The 20,090-nt window shown below is 33.4% G+C and overlaps 1 protein-coding gene across 1 annotated transcript in view; it reads right to left on the reverse strand.

Moving 5' to 3' along the window:
• Positions 1–20,090, reverse strand: part of PURG (purine rich element binding protein G) — a 31,741-nt gene that overhangs the window by 11,267 nt on the left and 384 nt on the right. The window contains 1 exon segment of the mRNA XM_081047114.1: positions 19,109–19,981. Within this exon segment, the coding sequence (XP_080903240.1) occupies positions 19,109–19,975 (867 nt within the window). The 5' untranslated portion in view covers positions 19,976–19,981.

Consider the following 20,090-nt stretch of genomic DNA (forward strand, 5'->3'; position numbering starts at 1 on the left):
GATGATGGCCCAGTACACAGTGATTCATTAATAAGTATAAACTAAATGCTGATTGAATAAATTCCCACAATAACTCTATAAAGTTATATAATTTGCCCAAGATTATACAGTAAGTGACAGAATTTGGACTTGAACCCAGGACTGCCTGGCAGCAAAGTCTCTGGTCTTTACTATCCAGTACTGTGTGTTTCCTTGAACATAAGACCGAGCCAGACCATCAGCTCTAATGCATCTTTTGGAGCAAAAATTAACATAAGACCCGGTCTTATTTTAATATAAGACCCGGTCTTATAATGTAATACAATATAATATAATATCGGGTCTTATATTAATTTTTGCTCCAAAAGACGCATTAGAGCTGATGGTCCAGCTAGGTCTTATTTTCGAGAAAACACGGTACTAAGGCCACTGAGACTTCCTGATAACTCTGGAGGGACTCAGCACCCAAAAATACAGCAGAAATTACCGCTATTGCTTAAGAAAGTAAAGGCAATGAGTTAAAATTGTTGTTTTATTCCTCTCATAGCAAAAAGCAAATGTGGAACTTCTGTAAGCTCCTTCTTGATAATCCTAGGCATATCGATTATTTTATAACTGTGGTCATTTGTGCAGATTGAGCCATTATGAAACTTTTATGGCCATAGAAATGGAGGGACAGAAAAATTCAATGTGCATGTAAGAAATTAGAGTTCATCCTGCTAATTCCTCAGTCATGATGCTACAAAACCATGGTTAACTGGGAAGCCAGGAGCAAAGTTGTTTATATACTGGAATTTCCTAGTCAACAAAGCTTTAACAGTAATGCTTTAATTCTATTGAAATTGAATCCAATTGAATCTTGAATACATATAATATAGTGAGCACTGTTAAATTTTGTGGTGCTTTAGAATCTTCATGGTTAACAGCTATAATTCCCTTATAATGATGTCAATGAAGATGTGAGTTCTTGGGTTAATTTGATAAAAACTCAGAGCATCCTTTTCAAACAGGATTTTGAAAAAGCCTGCTTCCAACTTATTATGTGGTCATTTGCCTCTTGTTCATAACAGTGTAGGCAAAAAAATTCTCTAGTTGATTTTTAACTGAACTTACTATGCAAATGAAGTACTCTTAAATTCTCTTAAATTCTGTAAATAACAGTTTTTGAAGGGTATTTTTTGTTTTTTGAAGGCAATGCAGGTGCCATGAAAAGACTTGTGTTCACTGGACAGGAAGGGATCCGTCTATATTGTAGACTTTAGGATTAAGTTCTGGAAGATTCACTAAGGTGCAAAGCTTAGGGAGTAAGACAAAATAATAGAGAGGGTCAAAGACTCAATAATTACAGACAAAGAGGCTGAATCTAGGTTTGTGTATATTGAGGACCAATATAATGACTTGATATGCCTTCTGCAAGGGCCAAAACAGTAGATTGAGTGCAGAATTGAGCCTAAAGATGTGACCAAAACAGGAAAACACGTAGGATATCTTTCAAAAACCCATTTAAATTAGCTATAAAAACATGTTTCATTTTACTGAATTTTGATATCAAGTTTACCATTTAAAATTTCTATAGTGTTATTAAGAAGGCTTCAATGTACAGTGGGCTCCTTATAAGCTTTGGTATTTTATTAGACTGCAAAGTAATCTATACCAAGTCATTTAACCTACCAGGGCCAGTTTTCTCCATCTGTTAAGTGAGGCTAGTGATATCAAACTAATCTAATCTAAATCAGTATTTTTACCAGGATGAAATGAGATATAATACTATGTGAAAGAACATTGAAAATATGTGAAATTAGATGTAAATTATATTTAAAATTCCATATTCTTTTTACATTTAACTGGAAAATATTTCAGAATGGCCAGTTATGGAAAGACCTTCAGGACTAATGAACATTTTGTTCCAGTGACTAATTGAATTTATGCATTTTTGGCTCTTCATTGCAATGTGCCTACAGTAAAAATTATTACAACTTCTGATTTACTAACACAGTCATGGTAGAAGCAGGCTTATTTTTTTGGCTGAGACATTGGTGAGATGGTCATAGTTGAGAACATGGATGGATGGATTTTTGTAAATTAGACATGTGGAGAGAAAAGGAGTTTGTGAAGATACTGTATGTGATGAAAGTGAAATAAATTTAAAGTGAGAATGAGTACAAAAGCCTGAGACAGGGAGGGCCCATATGTGATATGAATGTCACTACTCCTTGCCTTCCTCATCCTTTCCCCAAGTCAAACCTCCATGCACACACAGAAATCACAGCAGTCTTTTATGATGAGCCTGCATGGGGCTTCACGGTCATCTCCAACCTAGAGCTCACGAAGTCATTACCACTGGAATATAATAGGCACATGAGATGAAAGAGAATTATTATTTTCTTCCTAGGACATCAAAAGAGATTTGGCATGGGGAAGACAATTATTGTTTTAAATAGTATCACTATAGCTCCCTAAATTGGCATCAATGAGATACATTTTGAGCACTATAAGATAATATAGAAAATTATATTTACAGGATAAATTGTTAAAGGGAAAATAACACACAGCATTTTATGATAGACAGTTTCAAACATACTTCCAATATATACCAACACAGTGACACAAGGCAGATAATCAGATTAATATCTGTTGAATGAAAAATGAGTGTGATTAAGCTCCAAAAGCTGCTTTGAATCAAATAATTTGTACATGGCACACTTAAAGCTAATGGTAGTGAAATATTTTATTGTATCTCTATTCCCCAGCATATGTCCTGGCACAGAGTAGCCACTCAACATCCATTGAGTGAATGGAAGAAGATCATTTATCTATTAAGCAAGGGAAAGAATATTTCTAAAATAAAATTCAGGATGTGCAGGAAAAGAAAGCTCCCATATTCTACCACACCTTAATTTGTGAGTCAGTCTTTGAAATAAAGTGACAAAGGTGATACCTTAGGATACTTTCAATGTCATGAATACTCGAAATAATAGTCCAAATAATACACAACTAAAATTGATTTGGCTTTATTAATTGTAGCACAAATATAACATTCATATTCACTTTGTCGTTATTTTGTAACAAAATTATTAAAACTAACTTGTTATTTAGAATTGAATTATTGAAAATCTAATTTGAGAATCAAGTTCTATGTTTACCTAAGATTAATTTTTTCCAAGTAATATAAAAAATTCCATCAAATAAAACAGATTTTATGTAGCATGTCTCAAGTGAAGCAAATCACCTTAAAGGAAGGTATTGCTTGAATCCCAGCTTGGTATGTTGTTAAATGTAATCGTTGGGTCTTTTTTTTTAAAAAAGAGTCAAACAATAAATGGTAAATAACAAATCAAATCGCACCTAGTTACCTAATGACCCAAAGGATCCTTTAAATACTAGGAATACAGTTTAATAATGCTTGAAGAACAATAATGCAAACTAACTTTAGTTATTATAAGTCAAACAGACATCCTTTACTCTAAGTAAATTTAATATTATAATCGATAAAGTAGGTAAATAATTGTCCAAAAAAGGCTCAGAAATTGGGGAATTTTCAGGTTGGCGTTCACTATATTTGATAAGAATTCCTACTGGCAAAATATTAGTGCTAGCTTGTGTTTGAGAATACAGAGGAGACGTTACGATCAAGACAGCATGTGCCCTGAGGAGTGCGTGGCACTAAGTGAATTTCTGTGATTTAGGTATGATAATGGTGAGCAATGAAGAAAGATCTTAAACAGTGAAGGGAGCATTGCAAAGAAAAAAAAAGTAACTGGTTAGTATCTTAGTGAACTAAATTCATCACAACTCTTTCACTAAATCTTTCCAACTCAAAAGTTTCTTCTTACTGAGAATTTCTAATTTTATAATGGAAATCAAAGGAATAATGAGATTTAATTTTAAAGAGTTCTCTTTGAAGTAAATATTGTCAATATGTTGCAGCAGATCATTAAAGAAAAATCTGGGCACTACAGAAAGTATGTAATTATTTTAAATTGTTCCCAATAAATTGCATTTGTCTGAAAAAAAATCATAAGACCGCTGATATTACAAATTGTTAAATTCATAAAATGAATAAAGATTCAGTTATCATTATCCAAGAATCACAATCAATGAGTTTTTGTGTTAGTTCCAAGATACATTAGGCTAAGAAAAGGTAGATTTCTTTTACGTCAAAATCATAAGCATTATACTTATCATTGCTGGTTATTTAGATGGATATTGCTTGCTGGATTTCAGACTTTATTGACTTCTTAAAAAAATTTTAATGACAGAGGAAGACAAATTTTTGAAGAAAAACTTTTGAAAAATCTAAGAGTTTTACAAATGTTTCCTGGGTTGAGGATTTTCTTACTGCCAATGATTTTGAAAATAACATTTGAAAACACTCCATTTGCAGAAAATGCACTTTTATTTATGCCTATTTCCTCCCAAATTATGCTTCTAATTAAAGTGCTTAAAGGTAAACAGTTTCACATTGTACTAAGCAATGATTTTGAAATCATTTATCGAACAATAACATTGTCAAAGTCCAGAAAAATTTCCAATCTACTTCATAAATAATGCAAAAACAATCCTAGATTGTATAATATGTAGGAAAAATCTACAGAAATTCCAGGATTTACACCTAATTGCCCTGGTAACTACCCTCAAACCTTCAACAAACACAAACAAGCACAAAGTATCCCTCTGGAGTCCCCTAGGTTTCATGGGGAATAAAGGGTTAGCTTTCCCTGTAAATCAGTGGAAAGCTTCCAGGATAAAATATCCTTCATTTGCAGTCACCCAAAGACTCTAAGGATCTCTTAATATAAACACAATTGCTTTGTAATTGTAAATCTTTCTACAGGTGAGAACTACAACAGTACAGGATAACTATAAGGATTATACCTGGATACCTCAGTGGCAATAACTATAAACCCATTACTGATGGGGGAAAGGTTAAGCAAAGATCTTTCTTATTTAAAAGCAGTTGAGAAGTAGAATGGTGGTTGCCAGGGGATGATGCAGGGGGATGGCGAATTGTTCAGTGGGCACTTTCAGTTTTGTAAGATAAAGAAGTTCTGGAGATTGGTTGTACAACAAGGTGAATATACTTAACAATATAGTTAGAAATGGGTAAGAATGGTTAATACAATGAGAAATGGTTAAGATGGTAAATTATGCTGTTATTTTTGCTTTTACCACAATTTAAAAAAGCTGAGCAAGAGCAGAAGAGTGAGGTATTCAGATTGATTAAGGATTCTTTTTCTGCTCCTAATAAACTAAGTTTATATCTAAAAAAAACGATTGAGAAAAGTCATTTGAGATTTAGAGGGTCAACCTGTGAGAAGGCAAAAGACAAATCACCTATGAACTTGACTCAGGCTGGAAAGGCTCAGCATGCTTTGGTGATGAAATCTGGAGAGCATACAATCAGTGGTTACATGTCAAGTAGTTTGAATTTGAGCTTAGGAGGTGGGGGAGAAACTAGCATTCCGGTAATCATTGCCCAGAAAGCTAGCCAAAATGATAGTATAAAACCTTGGATTAAATATTTGGATTTATGTATTTAGCCTCTGTGTTTACAGTGAGCCCTAGATATTATTTGTTAATAGCATAACCAAAAACTCATTACCCCAGGGTGTTATGGCTGACAGTATTAAAACTAAGAACAGTCTAGCTGGAAAAATGATACGGAAGAAAGGAAGCAAGTCTAAATCCATGACAAAGAATGGCCTCCAGACCACTTTTATCAGAAAGAGCAAGACAAAAATGGCAATTTCTGAACCCCACTTTGGACCAACCAAATCAGAATTTCCAGTGATGGGGACCAGAACCTACATTTGTAGTATCTAATGTACACTACTGTTTGAGAATGACTGAACTACATTTTAAATGGGGAAACCGTTGTCATTTTAATGGAGGTTAGAACTCATCATACAGGCAAATATAGAGTTAATGCCTAAGGGTATTCTTAAAGACATCCTCATGGCCAAGATCCTTTGAGTTCCTCGGAGGCACACTGAAGATTCTTTGCTGTTTTAAAGGAGGGACTACTGGATTAAAGCAATCCGTTTGAAGTAATATTAGAAGAGACACATTCTTAGGTGAGTCAAATGGTAGTTTTTGCTGCAAGAGTCAGCTGTCTGGCTAAGCCTGAATTTTTTAGGGCTACACTGAGAACTTTCATAGCTCTAAAGCAGGGATAACAAATAGCCAATATTTGACATAAATGCTGGTCTTTGCTTCTAGGTGCAGATGTCAAATTCTCAACATAGCACCTTAGGGTAGCCACTAATTGTAGTAACAAGATAAAACCAATTTGTCATTACTTCTCCAAGAGCAGGGAAGGGGTCGGGGAAGGACTGGGCCCTCTTTATAATTTTACACACACACACACACACACACACACACACACACTCACACACACATACACACACGTAATATTTGTGCACAGTAAAATTTACTTAGCTAAATATTTAGAAATGTGTAACACAGATATAGTTTATAGACTTTGGTGTAATACATTTCAATTTAGCTCTCCAAAAGATATTATTATTTGTTCACTTGAAATTTGGAAATGTTACAGCATCACCAGAAAGCACAGATGACTGGAAGAAGTAATAAGAAAAAATGGACCCTGCAAATGAGAACTGAGTTTCATATTGGTTCATACTAGACCCCTGGATTTATTTATTATTACGCTTCTGCCCTTCATTACGCACTGAAACTCTCCAGGAGAGAATCATGCATATTATTTGCAGCAATAATCAACTTAATTGGAAACTTACTCTCTTACTCAAAAAATTTAAGATGAAATTAGCAAACTTTTTTTATCATAAGTTAAATTAGTAGGGTAAAAAAATGGAGAATGAAAATATTTTATTGCTTCAATCTTTAACTAGAATTTAATCTGGATTTTTATAAAGACAAACTTTGATAATACCCAATAATTTGGTTTTCCGATTTACTGTACTATCACTTATATCTTTCCAAATAAACCCGTAGCAGGTACTTTTGAAATAGCAATATAAATACTAAATTTATTCTTTCATATAATTGATTCTGAAAAAAATGATTAAAAGCGAACATTTTCTTATAAAAATTATAAAAGCTACACTTAATTTTGCAGGGCAAATTTCATAAAACCTATCTTAACTATTTAATTAGTAAAGCTCACGAAATTTTGAAAACTGTTTCTTATATTGTTTTGCAATAACAAGGGTTGGGAGGAAATAAGTTTTTTTCTTAATATGTTTTCAGAATAATACTAGAAAAATTGAAATCACACTTCTTTATTCAATCCTGTAAATTAACAGAGGCCCTGAAATCAAAAGTTCCAACTGTTATTCCCCAAAATTCTGTCTCTCGGAGTCGAAAAAAATCCTCAAGGTAATAAAAATCAATCTTTTTTCTGATTTACTAATTTGCTGTATGAATCCTACTTTAAGAGCATGTTTTTGTCTCTGCCTTCAGTAATTCCAGTAACAGGGAGGTAACACTACTTCTTGAAGTGTGCCTTCATGTTGAGTTGAAATCTTTAAATTTCTATTCTGTCTGAAGCCTACTCAGGTTATAATTCTAAGACTTAAATGTTTTTAAAATCTAAAATTTAAACTGTAGCTATAACACAGACAGGACAGAGAATTAAAAAAAGTTACACTACCTATAATGATCCTGATTTTTTCATGTCAGCAGTTAATTTTTTTACAATTAGGAATTCATTCACTGTTTTGGAACACTAATCATCGAAGGGGTAGTGATTACAAAAAGAAGTTCATGAACTCACAGAACTGCCAAATATCTATAAATAACTAATTTAGTATTTCTGATAGGATGTGACTTACTAGAATGACAGCTATTAAGAGGTTATGTATAGTCATATGTATTAACTGTGTAGATGTATATATAAAGTACAGTTTTCTTAATTTTGATTAACACATTAATTATAGAATGTGTATAGGCTGGTAAACATGAATTATTTTTAAATGTTAGTTACATTTTCAAGTAATATGCTCAATATGTGTCCCAGGTGAAGTATTTCTAAATTTAAATCAATGGGTCCAATTGTTAATTTTTTAAAAGTACCATAAATACACTATAGTATATATATGGTTCTTCTATCCTCCACATATAGCTAGGACACAGGAAGGTGGTAAAAATATAGCTTTTAAAAGAGATTAGTATATTTCTTACCACATATATCTTAAGACATAATCAACATTTTAAGCTTTAGCCTTTATTTTGTTTACTTTGCCTATTTTAGTAATTATGAACCATTTGAGCTACTTGACATATACAAAACTATGTAACTAAACCAATTCTAACTTCTCCTTATGTCCTAATATTTAATATTCACTAAAACTTGTATTAATAATTCTTGAGTACAAATTATTCACTTTCTTTTACTAAGATTTATACATCAGAGTTATTTAATAAATTAAAATATGCTTCAGTCTCCATAAACCATGTTTCCCCGAAAATAAGACCTAGCCGGATCATCAGCGCTAATGCATCTTTTGGAGCAAAAATTAACATAAGGCCCGGTCTTATTTTACCATAATATAAGACCTGGTCTTATTTTACTATAATATAAGACCTGGTCTTATGAGACCGGGTCTTACATTAATTTTTGCTCCAAAAGACGCATTAGAGCTGATGATCTGGCTAGGTCTTATTTTCGGGGAAACAGGGAATTTGAAAGCTAAGCTTTTCATACATGCATTCATAATTGTTCATTTCTATCGGAATTATCTCAAGATAGCTGTCAAAAAATTAGAGGGAACTAAGAAAAGTTACTAAATGTAGTGAAAGGACAAAAAGGGAATAATTTTTACCCAAACTCTAGTCAATTTATAAAAAATGTTGCTTGTTTTAAGATTTGTAAACTTCTCAAGGCAGAATGAGTAGCCCCAAGTCTTTCTTTCTACCAAGATGCTACGATTGTTTTGACCAAGTTTCTCCTTCACTGTCTTTTATAGCTAAGGTAAAATCACATCAACTTACATATAACACTGGTTCTCAAAGTATGGTCCCCAGATCAGTTCACCTGGGAACCTGTCAGAAATGCAAATTTTTAGTCCTCTCCTCAATCCCCTCCCCCCAGACCTAAGGAACAAAAACTCTGGAGGTGGGGGCCAGCAATCTGTGGTTTAACAAAGCATCTTGGTAATTTTAATCACTCTAATGTTTGAAAACCATTAGCTTAGAGCAATGGAGAAAAATGTCTACCTGTAAATAGGACAGTCATCTCAGTTTATCCTGCTGGAGTTAAAGAAGAGGACACTTAGCAATTAAATATGAAAATGAATGATGTAGGAAAAGTAAGGTGGCAGGAAAAAGTGGCAAAAAAGTCAACATAACTCACTGATATCGATAAAAATGATTTCCAACTGATTTAACCAGTTATTTTTGGTTTATGAAAATGAGATTGCAGACACAAAGTGAGGAGTAATTTGTCTCCTCTCTGATCTTAAGGGTAGAATTGGGATGACCCATCTACATTTTCATCTGATGTCTTTTAAAAATTATTGACATTTATTTGAAATAGAGGTTCAACCTGTAAACTATACTAAAGATCAAATAAATTGTATTATTAGCACTACACTTTAACCACCTAGATGAAGTCTGATATAAAAGCAAAGGTCTCTTGGAACTAGCCTCATATATAGGGAGCAGTTTTGGATAAAATAATTCCCAGTCATTTGACACAGATTTATTTATAGTGGTGTTTGGAGGTAGATTGTGCTTTATTAGTTAGGGGACTAATTTTCAGAGTAAGTCTTAAAGGCAGTGTAGTCTGAATGAGCACAATCTTTGGCTTGTCAGTCAGGGTTCAAATATATTAGTTCTGAAATATCAAACCAGTGTATAAATCTCTGGAAAATTATATTAAAACAGAGATGATAATAGGGCTGTTATGAGGATTAGAAATAATAGATATAACGGTTCTAGTATATGGCTAGTATTGGTAGGTATTCAATATGTAATGGTTATTAGCACTAATACACTGACTCTTCCTTTTGTTACCACCTTCTCTTTAAAAATGGTCATGGTGCAATTTTCCTAAAGGCTTAATTCATTTCTGAAATTACCTATCAATCATGTTAGTCAAAATATTTTCTGAAGATCCATTGTATATTGAAAAGTTGGAGTAACTGTCCTTTCAGTCCATATCATCCCAAGTGAAATGTCTCCTATTCATCCTAGAATGTTATACAGAAATATGGTGTAAATGTGGAGATTAGTTGAGTGAAATGATAGCCTTTCTTTCTTAGAGTCTATCGACCTACTTCATAGGGCAATTTCTAAATTTTCAAAAGAGCACCTTTAGTCTTTATTGTGTTTTAACTGTCATCTGAACAAATAAATAGGATGGAGTGGGGCCATGGTCATAGTGGGAGAAATTATAGTGTTCTTACCCAATTCCAACAGTACGGAAGGGAGGAAAAGAAGAGAAGAAATGAACAAAAGATATGTGTATATGCACTTCAAAAGACACTTTGGTTACTTTTAAACATTATCTTTGATAAACAAATAGGCACTAAAAAGAGACATGTAAGGAGAAAGGTGTCACATTTTTAATCCTCTCTATTGACAGTGGTGGTGGCGGACTGGGGTGCCTAAATAAATGCCACTAAGATAAAAACCTTGTGTGTGCTTCTTCTCTTACCCTCCAATCATCAACCTCTGCAGTTTCTCAAGGCTAAAAACAAATAAACCCATTATGATGTTTTATCTTTGCACATCCTACTACTTATAGATCCTCTGAAGCAGAACCATACTGTTCACAGGTAAGTGTCCTTCCCGATTTTCTTTGTTAGATGTCATTATTTGTTACATAGGACGTTCAATAGGACGTAAACAATTATACAAGTAAAATACCTGGAGATCTTTCACAAGGAAATAGAGGTCAAAAGCAGAACTTGATTGTCAGGGACCACTGCAATGATAGTTGCAGTGTGTTATTGTGTTATTTAGCAATGTGACTTAGGGTTATTTCAGGAACAATGGCATTTCAAGAAGGGATGTTAATTTTTAAACTCTTTTGCCATGCAGAATATAAAAATGATTACAGAATGTCTAGAAACAAGGGATGCTTCCAGAGAATGAGACCTCATATAGATAATAAAAATATTTCTTTAAAAAAATTAAACCATAGGATAGTTAGGTGATTAGTATACAACAATTTGGTCTTAAAAAGAACTAGGAACAAAATTTTATTTTGTGTGTGGCTAAAGAGATACATACATGTTATAAAACTGACACTTCTGTATGTTTCTTTGGGTATTTTCACAGGTTGCTGCATTATTATAGTTGTTTTTAATATAAAGAGAGAATCTCTTACTCACATTTTCCAATTCTGGTATTTTCTTTTTTTTCTTTTCCTTACACACTCCATTGATAGAGAATTTAAAAAGTTCAGAATAGGAGGCAACCTTAGCTTCTGGCACAATCTTGTTCATTTTTCATATAAGGAAGCCATACAACAGAAGTTAAATGATTTGCTCAGGGTCAGGCTATACCTTGGCAGAATTAGGTCTTATTCTTTCTCAAATGCTCTTTTAAAGGTTAAATAAACAGGGATTTAGTTTTGAGAATGACTTAGTTCTCTCATTTCCTTTAGATTGATTTTTGTTACAGGCAAGCAAAATAATCAGCCACTACCATTTTCTTCTCTCTTTCTTCTTTTATATAACCTACCTCTAGGCAATAACTTCATCAAATCCACAACAAATAACAAATAATATCCTGAAAAAGAGCATTATCCTACAGAACCATTTTCTCTAAGAAAAATAAAATACTAAATATTTCTGAATATAGTACTTTCAGATAAAAGAAATTCTGACTTTAATCAGATCAAATATGGTAATCAGATTTATACCATTATTTTGATAATAACAAAACCCAACAACTCTTGCCCCCCCCCCATCATACCTTTTCAGCAACTCTAACTTTCAAATATTATGAACACTTTTCTTAGGGATTACTTCCCCTTTTCTTTACCCCTGATACTTCCTAGGGGGTAATATGAAAACAACGAAAACTTTGAATAGAATAACTTACAGAAACCAAGTATAAGGGGCTAGAATGGGAGGACAGAGAACTCCTATTCAATCTTAGAAAAGTCAACAACATTCAAGAAACCGTATATTCCATTTAAGTCAGTATTTTCTTCATATTCACATCACAAACTAAATTCGCCATAGCAGCATAATTCATTAAGTTTTTATTTACTTAGGTATATGCCATTGGCCCCAGTAAGAATAAGCAACTCCTCACAAGGGATATTCAAAAGAAGGTAAAGTTTGGAGAACAATTTACCACAGAGCAGCGACACGGGACACTCCTTGAGTAAGTACGGGTAATCATTATTTTTTTAGACCAGATTTAAGAAAAATTCATTCTTGAAGGTGAATTTACCTTCCTTTTGACCCTTCTCTTTAAATAAGGAACAACACATATAAACCATTTTAAGCTTATACAAGTAAAATACCTGGAGATCTTTCACAATGTTGTATATTCTGCAAAGGATAATTACTTGTCATTAAAATAAGTCAACTCTTATGCTTTAAAAACATGTTAAAGAGCATCCTGTCTTCTAACAACACCTCATTTTACAAACAGAAAATCAAGCCACCAATTATGTAGATATGATTCTAAAGTTTAAACCAATGCTTTCATTTTTAAACCTTTTAGTATTTTCATAAAATTTACAGATACCAATCCATTAAAAAATTCTTTCTTAACCCACATATGCTTTAAGATATTCTTAATAGTATTGGATCTTTTACTCTGGTTGATTTAATTTCTAACTAGATAGTATCCTTCTGGGTTCAAGTATGGGAACTTCAATTTTTCAGATAATTCTTCTTGGTGGTCATTAGAAAAGTGAACTTAAATGCCCCCTTGATGTGAATAAAAAGAGAATTTTGGGGGGGGGTCTGGGGAGAAGGCTGGGGAACTATTAAAGCAGCTTTGTTTACATTTTCAGGAATAGTAATTTTGCTAACTTCATTTTTAAACAATTATATTTGCTAGAATGGAGATGGTTTAGTTGTACTTGTAACCTCATAGCCCTAAAGTTTTTACTTTTTCTGCAAATCATTGTATTTTCCGGTCCCAAGGACATCTCACAGACTCTGGGTCCTTCAATGGGGAATCAATGCTTTAAAAAATCAGGACTAGTTTTATTCCTTTGTTTAATCTTGGATTTGACTAATTTGTTAAACTAATTATTCATTAATAAACTTCTCCCTTCTCATCATAAAAATGAATAGGTTATTAATAACCTATACCCTTCTCATCATAAAAATAAAATCTCATGTTAATAAATCAAAATATTTCAAGTCATAACTTTTGCTATAGTTCTAGTACTTCATTGCTCTTATAACTTGTTTGCTTTTTTCTTAAAAAATAAGATAACAGTAACAGAATCAATAAAAATTGACTAGAATAATTTACTAAAGTTTTTAAATATGGGTGTTTTTTTATTAGAGAACAGAGTTAATCTAAAATAACACTTGGCTAAGTAATTTAATATTCTGTCAGTCCTGAACTGTATTATTCAGGAAAAAGACCAATACTTTTTTTTTGAGGGAACAAAGAGGGGAAGATAGGAAGATGAGGTGGTTAGGGATAGGGAAGGTAAATTAAATATTTATAGATATTAAAATATATACATACAATATTTGTATTTTTAAGTAAATATCAATGGAATTCATTCAAAATTTCCTTGAGGTTCCCTCGGTGTAATTATATAGTTTAAATTAAAAGCTATGTTAACTAGATCAAGTATGGTATCTAAGTAAAAGGGAAAAAAATTCACTTAGAATAACAGATGTAAAACTGATATTACTGGGATAGGATAGTGTATATGGTATGTTTTAATTTGTATGCTTGAAAGGAATATATATACATACACATATGCTTGTATATGCATAGAAACTCTGAAAGATACACAAGAAATTGGTAACATTGGTCAATGCTTTTACTTTCTACCCATCTGTTGCATGTATATTTTGTTTTCCCCATTCAAAAATATTGATTAAAAACTCACTACTAAAATAAATTTAAATCACTTAAAAAGTTATGTCAAATTAAGAAAAAAGACTCTTTTTACATCATACAAAAAATATACTAGCACATATATTGTTTTCCTAAGATCCACATAAATTTGGGTACATTTACTTTATGACAGAGTAACTGTAATCTGAAGACTCAATTTTCACATGACATTAAATAGTGAAAAACACAGTTTCCCTGTACCTCACTGCTACAACATTGTGGACTATGGATTGTCTCAACAGCATGCTAATATCCTTACTCTCTTTCTCTGACGGGCTAGCAATTAGATACTATTTCTCTATGAAACTCAAGAAATCTTTAAGGAAACTTCAGAAAGATTTTAAGAATCTTATTTGGCAGTGATAAGTATTATACCTGTATTATTCTGTTGGCATAGAATCAATTTTAACTTCTCTTTGTGGTTTACTTTGGATTTTATCCTGCCAAAGATGTTTGGTTTTTTGGTAAAGACAGACTTCAAACTATGTGGTGACCAAGCAAAGCCCTTATATAAAGTTTGGAATCGAATTTTTATAAATAGTTCCAATGAAAGACATTTGGGAATAAGCAAGAAAAGAAATATTACACTTCCAAAAATATTTTCAGGACACCACTTAAAAATTCAAAATAAGTCCTACTCACTTAATTATTAAAATAAACCATAAAACAAAATGGTAGTACATACATCAATGGTAGCTGCTTATTAAAAATGAGCGTCTGAGGGCATATTCCAATTTCATCCTCTTCAAATTATGCAGCTCAGATAAATGTTTATTTTACTGAAAATATGTGCAAAATTACAATATAAATACATGATTATATTAAGATGACTATTTATAATGTATTCGTATCCATAGGTATAAAATGAATGCAGTAAATATAGCATACTCTCCATGAATTATTAGTACACAGTGTTTCTTAGTAAAGTACATACAACCTATTATTAAACAACATTATCTAGTTTTGAAATGTACATCCTCGGAAGTTTTTAGGATGGAAGGATACACTAAATCCCCCAATATACCCTTTTTGGTCGGTGAAAGTTAGTTCTTCGTAAAATTTTGAAATAATATCATATTTATCTTACCAACTATTCTTAGGCTCTTTGCATTTCCTCAATTTGAAGCTTTATTTCTTTACTCTGGGTATTTTCTTAATGACACTATATCAGCCAATCATACTTTTAATTCTAATACAGTATCATGTACTGTCTTTTCATTAAACACATATCAACAATGAAACAGAATCATTAAAAAATTTTTTGTCAGCACAAATTCTCAAAATTAACATTCAGGGTATTATGGGGCGTCTCAATTAGATACAGTCTCAAGTTTAATATTAATCGGGGCTAGACTTTTTTTATTGATTTTAGTCCTTCAAAATACAAATATGAACTCTACTTAAAAATTATTTGTTAAATGTATTGGGAATTGTTTCAAAAGCATCGTCTACCCTGCTCCATTACACTGATTTAATGGAAACGTTTTACTACAGCAGTTCCAACACAAACATATGCATGCAAGAGATCACCCTATAGATTCTAACTACGTAGTTATTGAAACACATCCCACCTGTCAAGTGGCATAAATGTACATCTTTTATATACAAAAGGTAAAGTGCATTATTAAATTAGTGAACTGACAGATTGTCTGCCTGGACCATATAGCTTTCAAATAGACAAATGTGAAATTCTCCTATTAGAACCAATTACTTCAAGAGGTTCCAACTAGCTTTTCCACCCTGTCATTTATTTTTTGGCCATGCTCTTTAGTGCAAATAAGCTTGTGTTTGACTCAAGTTTAAGGGACATGGCAATTTGGGGCTTTAACAAGAAAAATTATAAAATGTGGCAGAACGTTAATACTTTTATAATACATTGCGTCTTTTGCATATAAGCAACAGATTAGTGCTGCTTTCAATTGCTAGGAGCACACTGCCAACTATTATGAGGAACCCGTTTCCAAATTTCATACTATTAGCTTACATTATTACAGTTTGAGTCTGTACCACATTATGCTTGGATTATTATGTGCAAACATCATCAGTGTTTTAGAATTATACAGTGAACTAGTAATTTTGGTTACTAACGTCAATGCTCATTTCTGACTGCTAACATCCAGATGCCTTAAGAGTTTAATGTCTTCAAGGCAGGGACCCTATTATTTTGAAGAATACCATGTACACTTGCAGCTTCACTTATGTCACAAATGACAATAAATAAAATGTATATTGCACAGATAGGAATAGTAGCTTATTTTATAAGATACATGGCAATACGTGTCCTAATACCAGAGTTTTTAACCGGATCTTATTTGATTATGGCTAATGAATGATTGGGAATTTAAGTATCAAAAAATCATAGCATCATTTCACTTTTCAAGGAATACATTAACTATGAAAACATGAAACAAAAGGACTGGTAGAAGGCTTAATGATTCTAAAGTATAGTCAATTGCCGGTATATATGTATCTATCCAATCTATAGCTTTGAGATGGTAAAAACTTGGAAGCACACATACAATGTGGAAAATTTGGCTGCTTAACTAATTCTTTACTTTAATTAATGCAAAATTAAACTAATAATATTTATATACAATGAATTAAAGATATTGAAGTCTGACATAGTATTGCATGTATATGTATATATATAACACACATATATACATACACATTTATATATACATATATACATACATATATATATATATATATATATATATATATATATATAGACACACACACTCAAATCTTATCAGACTAAAAACCAAAAAATCATTTAGACTTAACGGATATAAATATTTTAGAAGGGAAGGATTTAAGAGAGCGTATATAGTCACAGCAATAGTGATAGGAACACTCAAATACTGGAATATTCACAGCTCCAGTTTGCCAAAATCTGACAGGTTGATTATTATTAATAGGCACTATGATGGGCAGCAATAACAATCAGTAGTACAGTAATTCAAGTGCACACCACTCCTTCATATACCAAAAACTACTCTTATCAAGCCTATGATAGTTATTTTACAGTTAGGACGGTTTAAAAATCCTTGCTACTTTTAGAGTCTCAACACCCACCATGTGCTATTAACTCTAGTTACTAATATTATCTTCTAACCTTTAATTGTTCCATAGTGATCCAGATGGTCCACAATTATAATGATCTAATGACATTCCTTCATACTACTCGAGGAAACGTGAAATACAATCTGCAAACCAGCACCAGTATATATGTCTGGGTTACTGATTGTTTGTTTTTAAGTAACATAAACCAGTGAAATTAATTTTCTTAATTCATATCATAAAGTTTTCTTAGTGACTTTACTTAAATGTATTTGGGGACAAACTTCTGGAGGAAAAAAACTGTTAAAATAGTTTTGAATTACCTACAGCATATAAAAGAAGAGCTATATTCTGATCTCAATCCATGCAGCCAGCTCTCATCAATGAGAGCTATATTTGGGGATTGAAATCAGTGTCTGGCTCTTAAACATGATTATATGGACTTATTGTGTGGGAGGGGAATAAAGCCAAGATAAAAGACAGTAATTTCATTCAGAATAAAATGTAGCTCAACAGATAAAAATTCAGTTAGTTAATACAGGGAGGGTTGGTACACATATACACTATATCCACTTGTTTAAAAAATTGCTTAGGTGTTGAAAAATTGCTGTGGCACTTCCTGGAAAGTAATTTTTAATACAGGTAAATGGGTGAATCTTGTGTAAAGTAAACCTTTTTAAGTATTATAAAGAGCACCATGGAAAATGCCTGAATTTTCCTTTTAAATACGTTTGTAACCAATCTTCAAATATATTTTTCCCAGACTGAAAATTTATATTCTGAATGCTTTTTTTGAGAAAACCTTTTTTTCCTGGAATTAAAACACCTGTAAAAGTCAGGTTTATACTGGAAGTGTTGACACAGTTTTAAGGGTAGAAATTGCAAAAGTGCTACTAAAATATATTATTACAGATGTATTTTTATATCAGTTAATTAGTGCACCAACCCCTCTGAAATAGTGTTAAAAAAGAAGCATAAAATATAACACCTTCAGTCCATGATATATTTTGGGAAAAAAACCTCTCACAACCTTCAGATTAGCAAGAAAAGCGAAAACATCAAGATTTCCATAGCAAAGCCATAGGATGAAGCCTCCCACTCAATAGTGACATAAAAGTAATTCCTGAAACTTTGGAGTGAATAAAATATATGATACAATAAACAGAGGTAAAGATGGGATTGTATTAGTTTAGAATAACCAATTAAAACTTTCCCATGGCTTTGATATGGCAACTATAAACTGTAGGGTTACCACAAAATTTGAAATTATAGAATTCTATAGTAACTCTAAGGTTTGATTCTTAAATGGTACCTTTTAATATTCAGTTATCCAATGGACAATCAATATATTTCTACTTGTACTTTTATAAATATATTTATACTATTTTTGAGGTCAATTTCTGTTTCTGTGGTAACTGTCCTACAGGTAAGCTTAGCAGCTTTTAATGAAGTAGGGATGGAATACTTTTTTTTGGAAATCGTTAAATAGTAATTCACACTTCCACATTAGGTATATGTATCTTTTTTTCAGGATTATGTCATAGTGCAATCTTAGTTATGGTATTTAGAAGGTCAGAATATCACATTTTGTGCTGATTTGCATACTTCAGTAGTCTGGAGCAGATGAAGCAGCTAAACTATTTAGCTCTGGGAAGGTTGGAATTCCCATAAGAATTATTGTGTTTTATGCAGTAACATAACATGAGAATCAGACTCCTTGAAGTATAAACTACTAGAGGTATCACTAATAACAAAGGGCCAAAAAAGAGGAAAAACTTCTTCAAATGACTATGGATCAGTACTTTAGCCAATTTATGATTTTAAATTTTGCCTGATGGAGTTCAATTTCACTCTAGTCGAGGCATTCTTGTTCTTCACCACTGGCCCTTCTGCCATCCATTCTCTTTTCTTTATGGCTGTTGCAAATTTTCCTCATCTCTTCTTCATACTTGATAAAATTCTCCCCAAACCTTGTCCAAGCTTTGAATGGAACAGTAATAGTATTACGGTAAGGTGGCCTCACTTCACTTACCTTCAGGAAAATTCCATATTTATTAGAGCCCACATCAAAGTAGAACCTTTTATTGTCCACTCTGAAAGAAGTCCCCTCTGGGAGTTCAAGTGGGTCATCGTCTCCACCTCTTCGTTCTTCTATGTCCCCTTCGCCATAGTCTTCAATTAGCTGAACCAAGGCATCACGAAACTCAATCATTCCTTGTGCTGGGAGGACAATAGTCTGTTCTTGGCCCAAACTATGGCCAAAATAACCTATCATGCCAGTCCCCCGCATCATGGTTTGTCTAATCCTTAGGAAGCGACCCCGCTGATTTTCCTTTAGGTCTAGATAATATTTCCTATTGTCCCTCTCTATGTAGTCGGTTTTAAGGACACTGTGAGGGTGCTCCTCGGACCCCACCGACACTGGTGGGGAGGGTGCAGAATGCTTCTGTCTTCTCCTGGAGCCTTGTTCCTTGCAGTGGCCGTGCTCTTGCCGGTGGCCTTTCAGGCCCAGGTGGGCGTAATGCTCGATGAAGTCCCCTAGACAGTCCTTCAGCTCCGCTGCCACTGACAGGGAGAGGGTCAGTTTACTCTTTCTGATATTGTCCTGCCGGCCTCTCCCTATCCAGACTTCGGCTATCTTTAGGAACCGGCCCCGGGAGCTTTGCTTCACGTCTAGGTAAAACCTCTTTTTCTGGATGTCCACTCGTTTGGAGGCCAGCTCCTGGATTTCGGCTGCGCCCCCAGGCTGATTAGGGGTGGCTGAAGCCACGTAGTGGGGGTAGTGGGAGTGCTGGGCCTGGGGATAGAGTCTACTCTTGCTTAGGCCAGAGCCCCCTACATTCTTGCCGCCGCGGCCGCGACCGCCGCCGCCGCCTCCCCTTCGCCTGGCTCTTTCCATCTTCAGCTGCAAGTGACAAACAGACACACGGGGTGGGGTGGGGGAGGGGTGTTGAGAACAATCGCAGACGCCCCTCGGCCTGTGCTGCCCCCGCCTCCGCCTGGGACCCCCACAC

The sequence above is a fragment of the Rhinolophus hipposideros genome (genome assembly GCF_964194185.1).
Source record: "Rhinolophus hipposideros genome assembly, chromosome: 4".
Lineage (NCBI taxonomy): Eukaryota > Metazoa > Chordata > Mammalia > Chiroptera > Rhinolophidae > Rhinolophus > Rhinolophus hipposideros.